Source organism: Lichenostomus cassidix, chromosome 1Aa (genome assembly GCF_008360975.1).
Source record: "Lichenostomus cassidix isolate B80296 chromosome 1Aa, HeHo_3.0, whole genome shotgun sequence".
NCBI classification, from domain to species: domain Eukaryota; kingdom Metazoa; phylum Chordata; class Aves; order Passeriformes; family Meliphagidae; genus Lichenostomus; species Lichenostomus cassidix.
Genome location: NC_139480.1, coordinates 38,478,628 through 38,499,777, shown reverse-complemented (window position 1 = coordinate 38,499,777; position 21,150 = coordinate 38,478,628). Strand labels below are relative to the sequence as shown.

At 37.0% G+C, this 21,150-nt stretch overlaps 1 protein-coding gene across 2 annotated transcripts in view; it reads right to left on the bottom strand.

Moving 5' to 3' along the window:
- The window catches only part of ACSS3 (acyl-CoA synthetase short chain family member 3), a 61,625-nt gene that overhangs the window by 17,419 nt on the left and 23,056 nt on the right, over positions 1–21,150 (bottom strand). For both annotated transcript variants that reach the window (XM_085045911.1, XM_085045903.1), the window contains exons 8-11: positions 20,658–20,809; positions 14,537–14,640; positions 3,041–3,136; positions 79–142 (exon numbers count right to left, since the gene is read on the bottom strand). In XM_085045911.1, the coding sequence (XP_084902037.1) occupies positions 79–142; positions 3,041–3,136; positions 14,537–14,640; positions 20,658–20,809 (416 nt within the window). The remainder of the gene's footprint in view (positions 1–78; positions 143–3,040; positions 3,137–14,536; positions 14,641–20,657; positions 20,810–21,150) is intronic.

Below are 21,150 nucleotides of genomic sequence, written 5' to 3'. Positions count from 1 at the left end.
TTTATATAAACTTTAGCCAAAAGATAATCAACTCATATAGGAAGTTTCTTTTAACTGTAAAGTGTTTATTTTTCTTACTTTACCACAATATTTCCCAAAGTCTTTGCCTTCACTGGTTTCTTATTTTCATCCACAATCATGACTGTAAAAAAATAACATAGGAAGGAAACTCAAGTTTAGTAGTGAGTTTTTAGGTGAAGGAAAGTGTCTTTCTTTATGGATATCAACACTCTTCAGAATAGCGATACATCAAGCAACAAAATGAATTAAGTAATTTGGGAGTGCCAAACTGGATAATCTCATGACTTTATTAGCATTCAGCCTTACATACAAGAAGTCTTAAATAATACTAGTGCTTTGGAAACAGAAAATAGCACAAAGTCACAAAAGGCAAGACCACTGAACTTTTAAAAGTAAAAGAAATTTTCATACTGGAAAATCTAAACTTCCAAAGAGCAAAGGGCCATTAAGATACATGACAAATACATATAAAAAATGGGTGGGTAACATGAACAAGAAACAGCAATCAAGATGACTGAAGTCTAACACAGTTCACGTGAGAAATAATATTAGCGGTAAATAATTATATCTTTTCAAAAGCTCTCAGGGGTCTCACAAAAATATCCCCCACCTAACAAGGTTCATTGTTGTCTAGGATAAAGAGATTAAGTAACTCTTGAACTACCCAAAGCTGCACAGCAGGGTAATGCCCAAGTACAGTACAGAATCCAGACCTCCCAAATGAAGCCTTTTCCCTGGATGACACTGGTCCAACACTTTCAGTGAAAGCATCATATCCTGATACTGAGATTACTGAGGAAAATCATCTGAAATAGCCTCTTTTGTGCAGTCATCTGGGAAATGAAGTTACTACAACCACCCATTCAATCTCATGGTGTGGGCATAAGAAAGGAATGACAGACACCAACTTGGCCTATGATAATGAAATTACATAAGATGAAGCAACTAAACCACAGAAAAATGCGGAGAGAAGATTTTGACAGACTGGGTTGATAAGGATTACATGCTTTTTGAAGCCTGCCCAAGCAAAGAAAGCAATGTTCAGCTGAATCCAAATATCTCCAAATAATCTTACATTCTGTCCTACAAAATTTCAGAAGAAATGGGGAAAAGTGGATGACAGACTCCTGACTAAAACTCACATGTATAATATCACATCCTATCGCTTCAAAGAATGCCAACATCTGTAATTTACTAATTCTGGCTGAAGCTACTCCTTCGAAGATTATGGTAATTTTAAAACAACTGAAAAGCCTGTTGAAAGCAATGGCTCAGCACATAGGCACAAACAAGTACACAAGGCCAAGTTTTACAAAGACCTACGTGTGTAGCTGTCAGTGTTTTCTCTCCTATTTTTATGATACTAAAGTAAAATCTAATCAGTTTATTGTAACTATCTCATCAAGGTACCAATCCCAATATTTAGTCTTCTTGCAAGCTGCGTATTTCAAAGTAGAAAAATTTGGGCAAGTGAGATACTATGCTGCTCACTCCTGAATTACTGAAAAACTGACTCATTACTTCAAAATGTGGGACCTGATTCAGTCTGAAAATGCACTGAAATTATCTGCAAAGGTTCAAGTAGATCAAGGGGAAAGCACAGTATAATCTCTGATCTAAGGCAACAGACCTAGAAATTAGTATAGTATCTTGACTCACTTTTAAATGCAATTTGTGCCACTGCACTTTGATACCATAAGTCTTATTTCCTTTGTTCTTAAAAATCAGCAAAAAATCTGATTCTTTTTAGCAATACGTATAGGAAAGAATTTTTATGTGTTTAAAAAAAAAAGTAGATCTTGCAAATTTCTATTTATATTGCAGCATGTCTTCACCAACCATTAAGAGCTGCATGTATAATCTAAAAACACAGTATCTCTCTTCAAACTTGCATAAGAATCTCCTCTAATAAATATAGTAACAGCAGGAAAACAACATCAAACAGAAGTGGATGACATCAAGACAGCAGTCAATACAGAGTAATTTTTAAAAATCACTAGTTTATGAATAGCTGCATTACAGGACATATTCGGTCAAAGAGGTAAAGTTATTCCGTAAATATCAGTGAATTTCAGTGCTCATTTTTTGTTTCCTTTATAAGGTAAGGTAAAGACATTTCCATCATTCTCTTTGAAGAAGTTCTTTACTTAGACTAATCGCAATGTTCCAAAATATTGATCAGAAATTTTTATATTTTTGCTACTCGCATATTCTTCCTAGTCCTATAATCTGATAACATGTGTGATGCAATTACATTCTTTCACTCTTTCCTACTTATTAGAACTCTGGAGAAACTTCATGGCTTTGTTTAAATGTTGTTTTTAAGCTATTGCTAGTCTTCATGCCATAACTACAAATGCCAAAACCAGAACCTGCTAAAAAATGTATGGGTTTGTTGTTTTTTTTTAATGCTCACTACCACTTCTATGTGTTAAAAGAAAATAACAGCTTAGCTCTTTCTGACCAATGATGTGAGAACTTTTCCTGAAGACCACTTGATCTTTAATAATATAATTATTTTTCAGACTTCATGTATTTCTTGAAAACTGTGTTAAAATCAGGGTTCCCAGGTATTAAAATACTTTGCATTCTTAATCCTGTGGCTGCACCTCTACATTCAAATACCTTCCAGACAATGAGTGCTCATTCTTTTCATATTTGCCCATAGCCTACCACTTCTTATGACTGGAAATAAAAATACTTCACAGGTACTGAAAGACAGCTTGCTTTACAGCTCTCTCAATTTGTGTAGAAGTGCAGAAGAGTGTGTAGAAGTGTAGACAAGTAATGTGTTAAAGTATGTGCTAGCATTTTCATATAATAAAGTAGTAGATCAATTTTCTTGAACAAAACTCTGAATTCTTTATTCACAATCACATTCCACTATACACGAAAAAGCAGGAAGGACGAAAGTACAAGACCGTAATTTTGTTTTGCTACAAGATATGAGAATTAAGGAGCACTTACTCAGGAATATAGGCAATGTCCTTTCCTAGTAACATTTTAAGCATAGTCTTACCATTATATCCAGGCACTGGTTTTCCTGCCTGTCCTGGTGGAGGTGTTCTAGAGTTTCCCAAACCAATGCAGGAAGCAGTAATTGGAGAACCAGATTCTATTGAGAGAATACACATATTGTCAGTTAAGGTTGTTTTTAGGTTTCATTAAATATTTATTAGCTCTAAGTTGTTTGATGCTCAGCACATCAAAATAAAAGAAAACAAAATTCCTAGAAAAACAATGGAAGATTTAGAATTCACAGAATCACAGAATATGCTGAGTTGGAAGGAACCCACAGATATCACTGAAGTCTAACTCGTGGCCCCTCACAGGGCACCCCAAGAGTCACACCATGTGCCTGAAAGCATTGTACAAGCACTTCTTGAACTCTGTCAGGCCTGTGCTGGGACCACTACCCTGGGGAGCCTGTACCAGTACCCAACAACCCTCTGGGTGAAAAACTTTCTCCTAATGTCCAACCTAAACCTCCCCTGGCTCAGCTTCATGCCATTTCCTTGAGTTCTGTCACTGGTCACGAAAGAGAGCAGTACCTGCTTCTCCTCCTCCTCTTGTGAGGATGTTGAAGATCACAATAAGGTTGTCCCTCAGTCTCCTCTCCTCCAGGCTGAACATACTGAGTGGCCTCAACTGCTTCCCATACAGCTTCCCCTCCAGACCCTTCACCTTCCTTGCTGCTCTCCTCTGGATGCTCTCTTATGGCTTCATGTCTTTTTTATATTGTGGCACCCAAAACCACACAGAGCACTCCAGGTAAGGCTGCCCCAGTGCAGAGCAGAGCAGGACAATCCCCTCCCTTGCCCAGCTGGCAATGCTGTGTCTGATGCCTCCCAGGACAGGGTTGGCCCTCCTGGCTGCCAGGGCACTGCTGACTCATGTGCAACTTACCATCGACCAGGACTCCCAGTTCCCTTTCCACAGGGCTGCTCTCCAGCCTCTTATTCCCCAGTCTGTATACCCAGGGTTGCCCCATCCCAGGTGCAGAATCCAGGACTTGCATTTGTTTAACTTTCTTGTCTCATTTCTAATTACTCTGACAACCTCTCTATACTCATTCCAAGCGGCCTGCTCCTGCTTCCATCTCCTGTGTATTTCCTGGTCACGTTTGAGTAATGACAGGAGTTCTTTATTCATCCATACAGGTCTCTTTCCCCCTTTGCCTGATTTCTTGCTCATCACGATGCATCATTCTTGAGCCTGGAGGAAGTGATCCTTGAATATCAGTCAGCTCTCTTGGAAGACTCTTGACTGCAGGATCTGTTCCCACAGGATTCTTCCAAGAAGATCCTTGGAGGCTAAGCTTAGCTCTCCTGAAGTCCATGATTACAATCTTGCTCTATTTTCTCCTTGCCCACTACTGAACTCTGCAACAGTCACTGCAGCCAAGGCTGTCCTCAACCTTAACATCACCAGCAAGGCATTCCCTGTTTGTTAGCATAAGGCTGAGGAGCACACCACTCCTCATGGGATCCTCCACTACTTGTGTCAGAAAATTGTCATCAATGCTTTCCAGTAATGCTGATGCCTTCCTAATTATCCCCACAATTAGGCAGCTAGCAATCCTTCCCTCCTCAACTGAAGATACGTAGTTTTACATAACATTTTTATACTACCAGAGTTGTTGTTATAGAAGAATAAAAGTATCAAGTCATACAACAGTCAAAGACTGAAAAAAGCCCAATTGCTCTTCACTCCTTCCCTTTAAGGAAAAAAAATCTACAGAAATTATTTTGAAATGCTGCTGTAGCTCTGAGCCACAGAAAACAAAGTGTAGGTGGGTTTAGATAATAGGAGGAACACAGGATGAGACTTTACTTTAAAAACACAGTTTTATCATTCTGAAGATGTCCCAAGTCTCAGGTCACTCGGCCTGGAATTACTCATCTGTAAGTGCCAGCAAACAAAGCAGGTTTGTCTCCAGCTCTGTATGTATATCTGATCAATATGTTCAAACCTATTTTCAGTATGCTTGCATTAGGAAATCAGAGTAGTTTTTGCTGTGTATTTTTTCAACCTCCATAACATTCATCTGCCACTTCAGAAGTAATGTGACTATTCAAGTGCTTAAAGAAGCAAGAACAAGAACAAACATAAAAACTCTTGTGGTGTTTTTACAGTAGGTGTTACTAAGTAGCTGAAAGTTTAGCATTAACAGCACAGCTAAGCTAGGGCCTAAATACAGCTGTGGGAGGCAGAATAAAAATTATCAACCCTCCATGCTAATAAAGAGAGACTAAAAAGTTTGCTTTGTTGTTTCCCGATCTTTCCCTGTTCCTTCTTCTACATATTGCAAACTCCCTGCACAATCATGGGGGAATCTTTTGTTGTAACACAGAACACCCAGGCTATAGTTACAGTGGTGACAAAATATCAAAATCATCTACCATACCCCATCCGTGATTACACTGAAAAGTTGCATAAAAACAAAATGTATTCATCAGTTTGGGAGCTTCATTTTATGCACAGTATTTATACTACAGAATTTTCCTCTTTTATTCAGAACAGAAAGAACAGTGAATTGGAAAAGACAGTAGAAAAGACAATTTCGTTTTTGACTGTGTTAGGAAAATAAGTGGTAGCACAGTGTATATGTTGCTTTACATATTGCACAGTGAGAGCTACAAAACATACTGCAACAGATCAGGCAAGAAAGATATTCTCATATCACCAAAACGTAGGAATTAGCTTTGCTACTGAGAGATAAGGAACACAGCACCCTGCTAGCCTGATGTACCAGTAAAAATGGTGTGGACTGGGAATTGACAAACATTTATCATCAAGAGGCTCAATCCAAAGACCCTAAGGGGAGAGGAAGAATACCTGAAAATTAGTTTGGGTTAGCTTGACTCTCTAGTACACTGCTAATGAAATCAATAGAAGCTTGGAAGGCAATGTCATTGTACTAATTTGTCTGTATTTGTACCTGCTTTTTGGACAACGGTGAGTAAGCCTGAATGAAAGCTCATTTATCCTGAAGAATCCCAAGTTCTAAAACTTTGCTGCTGTTTCTTCTATTGTGTTTTCAATTATCAACGGATATATAATTTTCATATTTTCTCAGTGCTCTAATCTCTAAGCCATACATTCAGTTCCCATAGGCCAGTAAGACTTCTTACATACATGAAAAAAAATACAGGTTTTTTGGTACTTGGATCAGATATTAATTCAGAGAGGAAATCTCAAAAGCATCTGCTCTTTGTGTTAGGTTAAACATTCCAGAATGCTAAAGATTCTCTTACAATGTAGAATCACAAAGGAATACTGTCAAAGGACAGCATGAAGCTTTGTGCTGTATATTTCTTGGGAAATCAACTTAAATCATCCAAACAGGATGCTGGATTGAAATATCAATTTCCCAAACCTATTAGGAAACAACAGCCTCTTTCTAGGACAGTGTTTTTTATCACTGAGAAAACAGTCTCAGCTGAAAGGGGAATTCAATTCAAAATCCTGCTGAAAAGCAATTATCACTGTTCAGAAGAACACAAGGTTTTAAGTACTAAAGAGATATTTTCCTTAACAATTATTTGTAATGTAAGTACTGTGTGCCCCTTTTATAAATTTCCGATAAATAAAGCTGCTTATGAATCTTTGGTTTCAAATAAGGTTGGTTTCTTTACAATTCAAGTCAGGCTCTATGGGCAGGTTACAAGATTCAGGTCTGGAAAGTTGAAACAGCAACAGTCTTAAGAAGGGTAACACTTGTCAAGTGTACATTGTATTCCACCTATACCTTAAATCAGGCTTCTGCATATATGAATAGACAACCCTTACCTGACGGTCATTTGTTCATAGCTGCAGATTCTCTGAAATTAACGCACAGCACCTAGACAAATTTCCAATGCTGAAGACTTTATGAACTTCCATATTTTTAATGTAAGGAACAGAACAGTAGGTATGTCTTACAGTCTCCTTCGCAAACATTTGGGCATTAACTGTCCACTCACTATGCTACCAAGTTAGCTCACCCTCCAGCTGTGGAAGGCTTTTCAGGGACATCACAAAACCAACTTCCTTTATGCATAACACCTGACAATGTGGCAATAAAACCGCTATTTTGAAGGGGAATATTTTATACTGGAAGAACAAATGTTTCACAACCAGTCTGGTAAATGTATTCAACATCTGCTCTGAGTTACAACGAAAACAATACAGTGCACCTCTGAGAATAATGACAACCTCTTCATTTGACACAGAGAAGAGAGAGCTGGTCTTAAAATCAGGGCCGTTCAGGCATCCCAAGCCTCTCCTTATGCTTCATCCTTTCAGGATAAGGGCTAATGTAAAGAAATAGTCCTCAATAATCACAGATGTGACCTTCTTTGTTTTGTCCCAATCTACCAGTAAGTGAATATTATTATAAAGCTATTTCAATGTTATTGAAATATCCAATATAAATTGGACAGCTAATGAGTAGTCTGATACAGGCATTTTTTTGCACTTGTGCCTTAGAAAACAATTCCTATGTCAGAGAAGGTGCTGCTGATTCAGAAGCAAAAAGTGCACTCTTCAGTGGGTAGCTAGGGGAGTCTGTAAGAGTACATCTGACTTTATTAATCCAAAAGCTTCCACCTACACATGCGCCTGACTTGCATAAGCTGTGCTCTGCCAAATGATGCAAAGCAACAGCTAGTGACTTTTGTGCCCAAAACTGTCTTGCTCACTCACAGTCAACAAGTCAAGGAAGCTGGGAATATACAGCCAAGGTGTAGAAGGACAATGAGACTTTTTTTTTTTACAGTTACCTTCACTCAAACACAATTAAACTGGCTCAAGTCAACTAAGCAGTGTCCAGTTGTGCATGTTAATTACAAAATCATCATTCATATAATGTGTAATGAAAATTAATATTGCTGCCACATCATTGTCCATTTTACTGTTGTCTGTACCGTTTTTCAGGAACCTTTTTCATTTTGTTTATAAAGTAATGTATTTTCTGAAAGTGCCTGAATTTCCATGCTTATTCTTAAAATTGAATATCAGAAGAGAAACCAGCAATTCTTCTAGTATTTTCTAAATGCTTTAAAGCCCTTGTAGTCATAATGCATCTATTACCATGACTACATCCTACCCTTGTGAATGCCAAATACTTCTCATACAACAGCTCTATTCCTGTATTCAATTCACTTATTTGAAAACAAAATCAACTCCCAAAACCATTCAAATTCACCCAAGGCTCACTTTCACAATTATCCAACCACAGAATATACTTAAAAACTGCAAGGTTTGGTATCATACCTATATATAAAGTCTCTGAAGATTTCAAAGCCCATTCAAATGAAATCTCCAGAATAAATGTACAAAATGTAACTGCAAGGAAGATCCAACAGGTTTAGTTAAGGGTTTGTGGGCCATGACAAATATTAAAACCAAAGCATGAAATAATTGGTTATCACTAACTGGCAAGCCAGTAATAAAGCACCAGAAGTTTATGCATTAATTTTGTAAGTACACCAAGGTCCTTTGCCTCCAAATGGTCTATTATAAGGCACATCTTATAAGTTGCCTATAGCAAAATGACAGTCAACATTAGAGAAGAATAGAAAGTGTTTTGGTCATATTTGGAAGATGTCAGATGGCATGTTTAAAGATGCATTAAGTCAGGCAATGCATCAAATTATATTTTCAGACAAAATTAATTTCAAATTATTTTCATCCTAATGTGACATCACAACTGATATATGATGATATACTAAGAGATAAACAGAATGTAAGAAGTAATTACACATCTCAGTGCTAACTGTTTACTGTTCAATTGTTTTGAGGAATCTTAATATATTGTATGCATAGTAATACTGCCAAGATGGAAAAGACAGGTAAAATTACTACTGTGCAATTCAAGTATCTTTATTAGAGTCTAATAACTTAGAAGTACTCTCTTTCTACCCTCACTGAGCAGCCCTCCGTCCTGCAAAGGTTCATGCCTTCCATGCACTAGATCCATGAAGCTTATGTTAGCTTTACTGTTCTAAAATCATCTACTTTACACTAATGAGGACTTTATTCTCTAAACAACATAAAAAAGCAGTTGCCACATGACAAGAAAGAGATCAACAACATGTAACATCTCCACACTCATACAAACTGGAGATGCTGTCACAGCTCATCTCCTTCAGAAAGATGAGACTGCACTATTTAATTTTAAGACATCCATTCTTAAACATGTCCCCTTCTTCATTTGCCTATTCAGTGCACACTAAATATTGCTCATGGCTCAACTCTATAACTTAAGACTGCTTTATATTTCTTTTATTTTCAATCATCTAAATCATAGCAATGAAATTTTATGGAGGAAAACATTTATACTTCATCCATATTAATGTATGTCCCTGACTGTATGTGGAAAGACAATCAGAAAATATTACGATTAATAAGCACTGAGAAACTGAAGTCAAATGGGAACAGAAAAGCTTAATACACACTTTCTATCAGTTCTAAATTAGAAAATGTCAGCACAAATGAGGTAGACTAGCAGTGGCACAGCTGATAATGAATTTGTATCAACACAGAGAAGGAGCTGACCAGTGGGGAAAAAACAAAATATTGCAATGAGGAAAAGAGAACCTTCACAGAAATGTGAAGTACAGAGATGCATGCTTTTTTTTTTTTCACTAGAAGGACCTAGTGCATGTACTGACTTAACAATGTTCATATTGCAATAAATTCCATAAATAAAAATAAAAATATATCCTTTTGTTTTTTCAAGCCACAACACTCCTGGCCCAGCACTGATCCACGTTTCCCAAAATGCACGGGACAGCTGAAAGCCATGTGAAATGCACATCTGAAACAACCCTCAAATAAGAAACATTTTTGGAGAAAACACTGAGAATGTGGAAGACAGTGAACAGCTCTGAATGCCACAATAAACCTATGAAGCTGTAATGATTCACTCAAGCCAAAAACACCCTAGAGACTATGTATATAATCCAGACATACCTTCTTTGATGTCCAAGAATGAGAAAACCACGCAGAACTGAAAGGTCCGTCTCTGCCTTGGCAACATCCATGGCCACTAAAAAAAAGCTTTTTCCTCTCTCTCCTTCAATAAGGGCAACCAAAACCCTATTCGAATTGGGTGTTCTAGGATGACATTGAAGGAATGGTGAGCTACTGTTACTAATGATACACAGTCCACATGGGATTACTAAACAACAAACAATAACTGAAACAATCTATATTTTTTATACCCTTAAAGGACAGAATGCAAGCCTCCAGGTGGAGACAAGACAAATGTCATGAATGCCTTTTATAAATTCAGTTATCCAGTAAATAATACTCAGGGGACTCAGTAAACCAGGGTTGCAGAGCTGCAGAAGTTTCTACTGAATAATTCCCACTTCTGTAGAACTGTTTTCAGGTTATCAGCTTTCACTAAAAGAATACGATCCTAGTCTTGACAGGACGCATATGTCTTTAAAAAGCATGAACTGCATCTACACCAAGGCACCTGACAACCTAAACCAGTCACCTGGACTTTGGAAGAAATTTGTTAATCTCTTTCATTTCAACTCCAGATTCCTGGTCCCTGTAACTCCAGAACTGAAGTTCTGGCACTCCAAAAAAAAAATGTCAAGAATTGACTCTTTTTTACAAATTAAACAGCCGTCCTTTCTTTATTTTACCTTTCCTGCTGCCTGTGGGTCTGAATATTTCATGATATTAAATGAAATCACGGGACCGATCTGCAGTTTTGAATGTGGCAAAGCAGAAGATAAAGAACAAAATGTGGAATCCAACAGACAGATGGGAGATGGAGGTCTAGCCTGGCAAGGTAATTTACCTAAAGAACAGTCCTTTAGTGTAAACCTGATAAGATTAGCTCACAGAATTCAGTTGCATAATCCATCTTTCCAGATACTCATATGAAGAAGATTCTGCACAATGTTGCCAAGACAACACAATGCAAACTGAAATCTGGGGACCACAACATGCTGCTGGGAGATTGCGTTAATAAACTCTTCTCCATACATGACTGTCTCAGGAAGTAGTCAACTGAAATATATTCCCATGAGTACACTAACCCATGATTCATATTTTTTACACTGAATTCAATGATACAATTGTTTTGTTTACATAGTCCTCACAAAAGTTCTGTATAATCATTATTAAACCACTATGCTTAATTACTTAATAACAGTAAATCCTAACAAAAATATTATCAACACAGCCTTTGCATGTTTTAAAGGTTAGACACTGATAAAAAAAAGAATTTTAAAAGTAATAGAGTACGTTATTAATTGTATTACAGAACTTGGAGAATTCCTAGCAGAAAATTTTACCACAGTGTCTCAGAATATCCAACAGAATGTGCACATATTAGAACTTCTTTTTCAGCAGCCATAATGTATCAAGCACTATTTTATTTTTGTCCTAATGCCTGCTGCAGACACCTATTCCTTGCTAGATGAGGCAGCCCATTTCCCTGAAAACAGAAAATGTACACAATTGTTTCATAGTTTTGCCTGCTAGTGAGTTGATACTGAGGACATAGTAGATAACTTCAATTTGAACCTAGAACACATGCACACTCTGTAACTTTGATTTCCATAGTACACAACAAAAAAGTTCTATGGAAGCATGTCTCTTGACTGTGATTTTATGCAAGTTTTATCACTGACTTTTCAGCTTCAGTTCTGTTTCATCTGAATATTCCTTTACATGCTCAAAGACAGTCTCAAAATGTTTTTATTTAAAAATATCAAGAGTAAAAAACTATTTACATCCTAAACTTATTATGAAGAAACGGAAATCTGACATCATTTTTTCAAAATGTCAAGTGATGTGGCAGAGCTTGATTTTTTAGCTAACATGAAAGCAGCTGAAGATATTTAACACAAACTTTCAGAGCCTTCTGCTTCCACACCTCACCACAACCTCCTGGCTGGGATTTTTGGGGTTGTTTTTTTTTTTCCCTAGAACTCAAAGCTAGCTCCAAAACCAAGGTAAGCCAAACTCACATTTCTTTGTGTATTGAGGCCCCTCCCTCAGTGATGTGACACAGCAGGTACAACCCAAACACCATTTAGGCTACTTCAAATATATTTGGCAAGGCTCCTTAAAATTTAGTTACCTGGAATACTGAGACAGAGCAACTGTATCACTTCCTTAAAACATAACTACACAGAGAGAGAAAAAGCAAGGTTCAGAATGTGCATTCATCTTGCCATTCAGAAAAAATATCACAAGACATATGTAAATAAGCTAGGAAAATTTATCTCTCAGAAAAAAAAAAAGACAAACTAGAAATAAAAATCTGTTTCCTGAAACTGAATTTAAGCCTTCCTGGATAGCCTGGGGCAAAATACTTGTCTTTCTCTATTTAATGTCTGCAAGACTGGCATAACGGTACTTAATTCACAGGGGTGTTAAAAGTATTAATTGCTTGTGTTTGCACAACTACTCTGAAGATGTAAATTGCCATTTAAGTGCTATGTGTCAGTTTGTAAAAATAAGCAAAAACTAAACACCTGCACAAACCCAAACAAAACTCTCCTCTTTCCAGGTACAGCTGAGCACAGGATCAGAAAATAACATTCTTTCATCCATTGCTATATCTCCAAAGAAAACAGCAAGTTCTTCCCAGTCCTTACTGCCTCAAATCCTACTTGCCACTCATTGATGCTGTGACTTACATTTCACAGTTTGTAAGATGTGCTTGCTATATTGTAACACAAACATTAACATTTCAAATGAGTGTTATTGATAAAGGTGTACTGACACAAATCAGTTTTAAGCAATCAGCTTTTCTGGGTGTAGCTGCTTTGAAGTCCCATAATGAAAGCTTTCTTCTGTTTCAAAGTACTGTTTCAACTCACGGTGATTTCACATACTCCATAAATCTTTCAAGAACAAACGAAAGAAATGCATGTTTCTTTGTCCATCCTAATTTATTTCTAGTTATATATATGGCGAAAGGGCCAAGAGCTTTGAAGACATCTTACTAAACCTGAAGAAGGAAGTTGCTCACACTCCTATTTTATAATACTTTTGTCAGCCTTCTGTTTCCTTTAACTCATACTTATTTCCATCTCCAAATGATAACTCTGTCACTTCCCATCTCTACAAAGCTCATCTTTTCCTTCCTTTTCTCAGTCATTAACAAAGGAATAGAAATTACCTCATTATATAAGAAACACTACACCCAAATACTTCTCCTCCTCCATCTTTTGCTTTAGCATCAGTTGAAAGAGCCAACGACTAAGACATAACTGCCTAAGTGACATCTAAGGCAAAATTAAGATGCCATTTCTTACAGTTCCACAATGCCCTTGTTTTGGAAGAATGCAGATAAATATCAGCTTAGGGAATAAGTACCAATTTGTCAGACTAGCAAAGGTCAAAAGCATTTTCATATGAAGAAGTAAGTCAGAAACTTTCAATCTGAGGTATAAAAAACCAGAAATTAATAACTTCAGCTGCAATTAAATGGCAAAAAAAAAGATAATTCATTTCATTATAAAAAATATGTATTTTAAAAACTTATCAGTTCTACATAACATAGCTAATAGTGTCAACTTCCTCCTGACAGAAATTATTACAGTTTTTTATTCCGAGTTTTTTAGTATGTAATTTTTTTTATTTTGGAGATAGTTTAGAAAACTGTTATTTCTGGGTCCTCTATTCTGTCATCAGTCACTAACCTAGCATATTTCTAATGAAGTAAACAGCCAGTTATCTACTCTGTAAAATATTTCACATTCAGTACATACACCTTTAACCTCATGTACTGAAATCCAATACTGCTTGGTTGAAACTGCTGTTGCAGCACAGAAATCCACTTTCAACATTTTGACAAGTGACAGACATGGTGAATGTGACAGGACTGCTTGTTTTTTCACAGTTAATAGGATACATTTTGTATTCTGCTAAAGAAGAGATGGGTGAACTGCAGAAGGGAAGGCTGCTTTCACCTGCAGCCATGGCTGCTGTGCTCCAGGACAAAAAGAGCCTTTTAGAGGAAGGAGAACATACTTCTTCCCCCAAGCATTTGATCATATTAATCTCAAGGAAAAGTCTAAGAATATATGACAGTGTGGGGAGAAGCATTTTTGTTTCATCTCTGTTACTAGACCTGACCATTCTCTACTTTAAATGCAGATCTAGTTTATTAGATTGCATTCTATTAAGTACTGGAAGGCAAGGGGGGTGGGTGCTGCACATTAAGGGAAAGGGGCCCTCCCTTGTCATAGCTCAGATCAGGAGCTGGGTGCCAACTTCTGGGTGAAGACCAGCAAGAGACAGACCAACATTTGTGCTGTTGCAGTGGGTATCTGCTGAAGACCTGACCAGGGTGAGGCCTGCAGATGAAGCCCTCTTCAAATGAATGGAACAAGTCTCATATTCACAGGCCTTCATTCTGATGGGGGACTTTAATCACCCTGGTATCTTCTGGAAGGACAACACGAATCCAAATTTATGGCAAACTGCTGACAAAGGTGATCAAGCCTGAAAATCTCTCCTCTGTATTTTACAAAGGGTATTTTAAACCACTCACCAGTTTGCCACCAGTGGTCCAAGACAGGTACCTTGAAGACCCTTTTTGACCATTCTAGTGTGTCCACATCACAGTGCTCCCCAGCTACAAACAGCGTTCTCAACCTTTAAATAAAAATAAATAAAGTCTGAACTTTGATCTGGGTGTGGAAAGAAAAACAAGATAATGAATATAATACATATCTCTGGCTACTGTTCCAGATCAAGGGAAAAGACGGAGGACTTTTACTTTTTGTATGCTCTTTTCTACTAAGTAACAATTAGAATATTTGCAGTATTAATTTAAGTTCTTAATACTTCATCATGTAAAAGAATCTTTATTTGCTGAATGTAGAGACCTTGGGAGACCAGAGGCAACCAACTGTCAGTCAAAGTAAAAAAATAATTAGATGCCATGTACACAGTGACTAGGTAGATATCCTTGTTAGCATTGCAGAACAATTTTCCACAGCCAGATGAATGTCAGTGACATTTTGTTTCACTTCAAGTCTTTCCTCAGTCTACTTTGAATGAAGACAACTCCTGAACAAAGGACTTCACTTTTGTCCTTTAAAAGTGGACACAAACTGCACTGATTTTGTAAAACCTGCAGACCTGTGGCCACAGAAGGAGAGAATTCTTAGATATATTAGCCCTGATACAAATGTCACTTCAGAGGTATGTCATTTAGAAAGAAGACTACGAGTTTCATCTTTCCATGGAAATTAAATCCAGAAAGCAAATTAGTAAATAATGAGAGAAGTCAGATCAAATAACCCAAGGGAGTCAGAAATGAGAAAGCAAAATGCACAGATCAGCCTGTCTGACCACAGAACTCAGAACATCTCTAAGAGGGAACCTACAGATCGACCTTTCATATAGGGACTACAGATACACTGTAACTTTAAAAAGGCTGCCCAAGCCTAAGAGTATACTTTGAATATTCACACTGCATTCGTCTCCAGAGAGCAAGCACATGCTGACAGCATAGAAGGTAGCCTCTCACTCAAGGACTAGTGACCTGCTTGTTGTGTAGATGGAAGGCATGAGAATGTGGGAGTTTAGCAACATCTGGAGAGAACATAAGTAAAACATGGGATAAAACATCATATGTGTAACAAGTCACATGCCCTAACATTGAAGGGTTTTGATAGGGATGCTTGGCCGAAACATAAAAAATTCTATGAGTTTCTTTTCTTTTAGATCCATTTACAGATCCATAACTGGAGGGAAAAACACTTCCACAAGCAAACAATTGGGAACTAATGACCAATGTAGGCAACCCTGCACCAGCTAGATATAACAACCTGAGAATGCTCTTATCTGTGAACTAAGCAGCAGCAACAATCACAGAAGTAGCCATAACAACAGCTTGATATAGGAAATTCAATTCACTGCACTCCTAGTTGCAAACTTATGAAAGCCAGAAAATCTTGAAAAGTATTACTGTGTTGAACTTGAACACGAAGATGAAAGAATTCAACTTCCTAATTTCAGAACAGTGTTTCAGCCAAGTCTCCTTTCTGACACTCCAGAAGGATTTGGGGTATCTTTCTTCTTGCAATAGAATGCAAGGGGTCAAATGTATAAGCAGTTTTCACATCAAATAAGCTTAGTTTTCTGCACTCATAAATATTCAACATTATTTTGGTAAACTGCTTTCTGAGCACACTGGAAGATACTGATTGTAATGAGTGTGACCCCAATCAACATCCCACACTTGAATGCTTTTAATTGTAAAGCACAAGCTATTGCTGACAATTACAGTCAATAGCTAACTAGAAGTTGCAATGCAGATTGAAGTTTATGACAGAAAAAACCAAAATACTATTTAAGTATTTACCACAAATATGTATTTTAGGAGACTTTTTAAGACTCATGTTCACATGCAGGGCACTCCTGGTAAGCACAGTTTAATTTACATTATATGTAAAATTCTGTCCTTAGGCATGCTAAAACCAACACTGCAGCTATGACTTAAAAATTTAATTCACAAATTCTTTAACTTTATATACCACTGAAAATTTCTGTTAAGTGTCCTTGTTTAAAAACAGGGCTATTAAAACACGAAGAACTTACAAGACTTAAGTAAAAGTTAAGGTATATTGTTATCCCTTGAGCCAAATGCAAAATTCCTCTCTTTTGAATTGCCAGCTTTAATAATCAGATTTAATAATCTGCAGGCTCAATATCAACTTTATGTTGTGAGAAGGAGAAAAATTAGCTCTTTGGCAAACTTACAAAATCCTCAAAAAGAGTATCAGAGCAAAGTGCTACAAGTCTAACAAAATATAAGAACTATGGAATTATTTTCTCCTCTGAAACAGTAGCAAAACAAGGGACGGCAATGGCCAAGAAATGTCCCACTGAGCAATTTTTTAATGACCCACTTAAAACTTCAAAGCATGTCAGTGCACCTGTTATTGCAATCATCTATCCCTGAGATGCAGTTAATTGGGAAGAAAGGTCTTAAAGCGTCTCGGGTAAATAAATGTCCTCAATTGTTCTGAAAACCTATATTCCTAACATGAAATTCAGTACAACCAAGCTTTTAGGCCCTACACAAGAGTCCAGCAGAATGAACTTCAAATATCACCTGGTATATGCTCCTAATGCAATATACAATGCAATGTTCCTGAAGCAATATAAATTGTTATAGCACATATATTCTGGTGTCATTCCAAGCACAAAATAAACCACATCTCCCAAATATTTCCCAAAAGCTTAAATGTTCACATGGGTAATAATCTGAGCTTCACTTTTTCAAATGAAAAGATCGTGAAGACTTTTTTTTTTTAAATTCTGGAATGCACACACCATTTTGGGTTTTTTTCCTGGCAAAGAAAAACTCTATCAGCATCATATTAAATGAGCTTTTTTCCTAAAAATACAGCAATGAAGGTTCATTTGTAATTCTTAACATTAACAAGGAATAAAGAACTCTTACTAATTTCTAATGAATTTTTAATGTACCTGGAGACTACATATATATATCTCTATATACACACACACACACACACATATGAAAGCACATAAAAAAATATTTTCACATTTCCTGATTTTTCTCCAATGATGTGCTTGTTCATTTACCTCCCTGAACAGATTTTACCTTGGATATAAGAATCCAAGCATTGGAGGCTTTGGTGACAGAATCACAAGAAACACAGAACATAACTGCAGCTTAGGTTCACAAAGGCTCTTGATGAGCACAGGGCGGGTCAACAGCAGCACAGAGCAGGGGGCAGCAGGCGGAACTGCATTATGTACTTCATCTGTAATGAGTTCTGGGTCTTAATCACATATCCTCTAGCAGCATGTGTGAAACATCAACTCTATCAGAAAATATTTTCTTCTAACAGTTTGAGCTTGCTGCTTTAATTTCACATCCTCTTGTTCCTGTGTTGTGAGACAGATGATGGAAGTTTCTTATCTACTTTATATTCATTATTTCTGCACCATTTTTATGGAGTCTCATATTTCTTTCTAAAGCAAGTGCATTATTATCCGGTATCAGATGAACAACCTAGAATCTCGGAATGCTCGATATAAAATTGCAGAACATTCTCAGCTGACCAAAAGTCAAGCAAGCAAAATAGACAATGGGATAAAAATGGCAAATTATTACTTGTATGTTAATTTAAATTGCTCAGCTGTTGCCCTATTTCACGCAAAACCATAGCTTATCAATTGTTTGGAAATCAGAACAATCCAGCTCCCAAAAATTACACCAATTATAGGATGAAGTGTGATTCCAAATATGGGAAGAGTTAATGGCCTGGTGTTATGGGGCTACCTTATGAAGAGAAGAATGGATTCAGAGAGTTGAACAGAATATGTTTAGGTAGATGAAGTTCATGGAATTTGAATGTTACTTGTTTTTTGAGCACAACAGGCAGCAATGCTTAACAGCACTGGATGTTATCAAGAGCTATGTGTTTAGATCTTTATAAATACGTGGTTGAACCAGGCTTTTGACCTACAGTATGAAAAACTAAACATCTATTTCACTTTTAAGCATGAGCTGTGTTTAAGACATAGGCAATATTTTGTGTCAAAAGCAAACAAATTTCAAGATTTGATTCCAATAGCCACAAGGAATAAAGCATACACACTAGAACCTTTGGAAACATCATAAATAATTTTGTGCAGAGGCCAGTGATACCAGAAACATCTGTTCTTAACAGAAATTTATTTAACTTATATTCTTTCAAAAGAACACAGATTTCTATACAATTTAATTTACTCCTGTAAGTCAAATACTCCCTTATGTATGGAAGCAGGCATTGCCTACCATGTCTCCTCCTTATCCAGTAACCGTCTTTTTGAACATGATTTTTTCAAACTGACATTGACTTTTATCATTTTTTAACAGAATTTTTCAGAAATAAAATGAATCATAGTGGAAACCTCTTTCAGGACTGCATTCCTGGATGTGGAGTCTCTAAAGTAAGGATCCATTTTAGTGCATGTAGCAGAAAGACATTTCAAAGATTCTTCACCATGTAACAGAGAAGAATGCATCATAGATCAAGTAAATGAACTAAAAGTAAGACTGCTTTCCAAATGAATCACGCAGAATTCACGTGACCTTGAACAGAAAAGTCCATCCAAGTAAAACCCAAACCCAAGTACTTTCCTAGAATAGAAATTTTAATCACCTGATAGACTTCCTTAACAACTGCACCTACTGGATACTAAATTCTACATTAGAAGGTTTAGTAAAGAGACATCACATCCCAGTGAACGACATGGTCCAAAGCTGAGTGAATTATGAGACAACTAAAGCTGCAGACAGGTGGAGAAGCTCGTCTGATATGCACTGAATAGGAATGATGAAATACCTCTTTACATCTATGGCAACTGATACCACAAGGAGAATCTTATCTGGTATTCTCATTTGGCCAGAAAGTGCGACAACTTACAAAACAGGTTAGCAGATTTCCCATTAAATGAATACTCTAAAGACAAAGTAATTGCCTAAGAAATGCCAAGGAATAGCAATTAAATTTTCTAGCAGCTGAATAATTTTCTTGTCAATCAACATCATAGGACAATAGTGCATTGGTGTCGCAAATGAGATTGTTTCTTATTTCAAGGAGGAGTACGGATTGATGATAGCACTCAAAACAGATAGAAGAAAGTAATGATAAACTTGTCATGAATATACTGGGAATAAATCCAGCTTACTAATAATAAACTTTCCTGAGCAATTAAGAATATGGAGGTCTAATGAAGCTACATGGCTTTGCAGCTTCCCCTTGTCTTTGAACAAGGGTAGTAATAGATGTTCTTATGACTGAATACTGCCTATACAATCTGACAGAGTCCTTGTTTGATGCTGAGCAAATTATTCAAGATTAGTTGTGGTCCAAACCCACGTATTTTTCATTTTTGGAATGTTTACCAGAAGATACAAAAACATGGCCTGTAGAAGTATTAAACACTCACAGATCCAATTAACTGTGAGAAGCATTTTATTAATATAATGCTAATAATGCCTTTTAACTATAAAAGGCTAAGAACTCGGAAACAGTGGTAATTCAGTGTCTCAGACTAGATATTCAAAACTAACAGAAGACTTTGACCTTAATCTCTCTGTGCCTCAGCTTCCCATCTGCAAAATACAGATAATACCACTGTCTCATCTCACAGGGAATTTGTGAAGATGAACTCAGTCAAGAGTTTGAAGCATGCTGATAGAACAGTGATAAACACCTTAAAACCAGTACAAGATAGCAAATAGCTCTTTGGACACATAATCATAAACAATAACAAAGTTTCAGGGAGCAACCAAAACATTGACTAGCTGCTGATTAAACAAACACTAAAGATCCTGTGCACTCAACAAAATGAAAGGCCATATGGGAAAACAGTACAGGATGACACAATCCAAGACTGCATATAAGCACAGAGGAGTAAAGTTGAAGATGGGAGAGGAATCCCAACTCAGTAAAATCTCTCAACATTAGTCACAGACTTCTTAATAGCTTTCATCTCCCCAAAACTATTGATATAAATTTACACGCATGTATGTGTACATCTAAATGTTCAAGAACAGATTAAAATGGCACTCTACAGAAGTGGGCAAAACCCCAGACACTCTGTTATTCTTAGTTTATCCAGCCAGTGTATCCTTGGTTCACCTTTTCAAAGAGTACTGCTTTCCAAAGGCTGCCTCAGGGTCCTGCTGACGGATTGCTCTAATTGCAGTTGGTGAAGTAAAGAAGGCAGCTACTTCATGCTCTGCTAGCACACGGAAATAGGCACCAGCATCTGGCGTTCCCACAGGCTTCCCCTATGGAGAGAATAATTTAAAATGTCACAGGATAAAAATATCTCCTAGTTCCTTGACAGTTCAAGGCTTAAACATAAACAGTAGTGGTAGCACAGCAACAGAAGTAATTTCAAGTAAGACTTCAAAGGAGGCTTTGTTAAAAATAATAATACTGTGACTGTATTCTCCTATAGAAATAAATCCACAAGCTTTGGGCACCATCCCTTACATGAACACAGCACACACTAATTGCTACTTAGGAAACCAGGACAAATGGACATGCAAATGAAAAGACAGACACATAGAGCTGTTATAGCACTGGCAACAGAGGGAGTCATATCCCTATCTACCTTGAGAAGCAG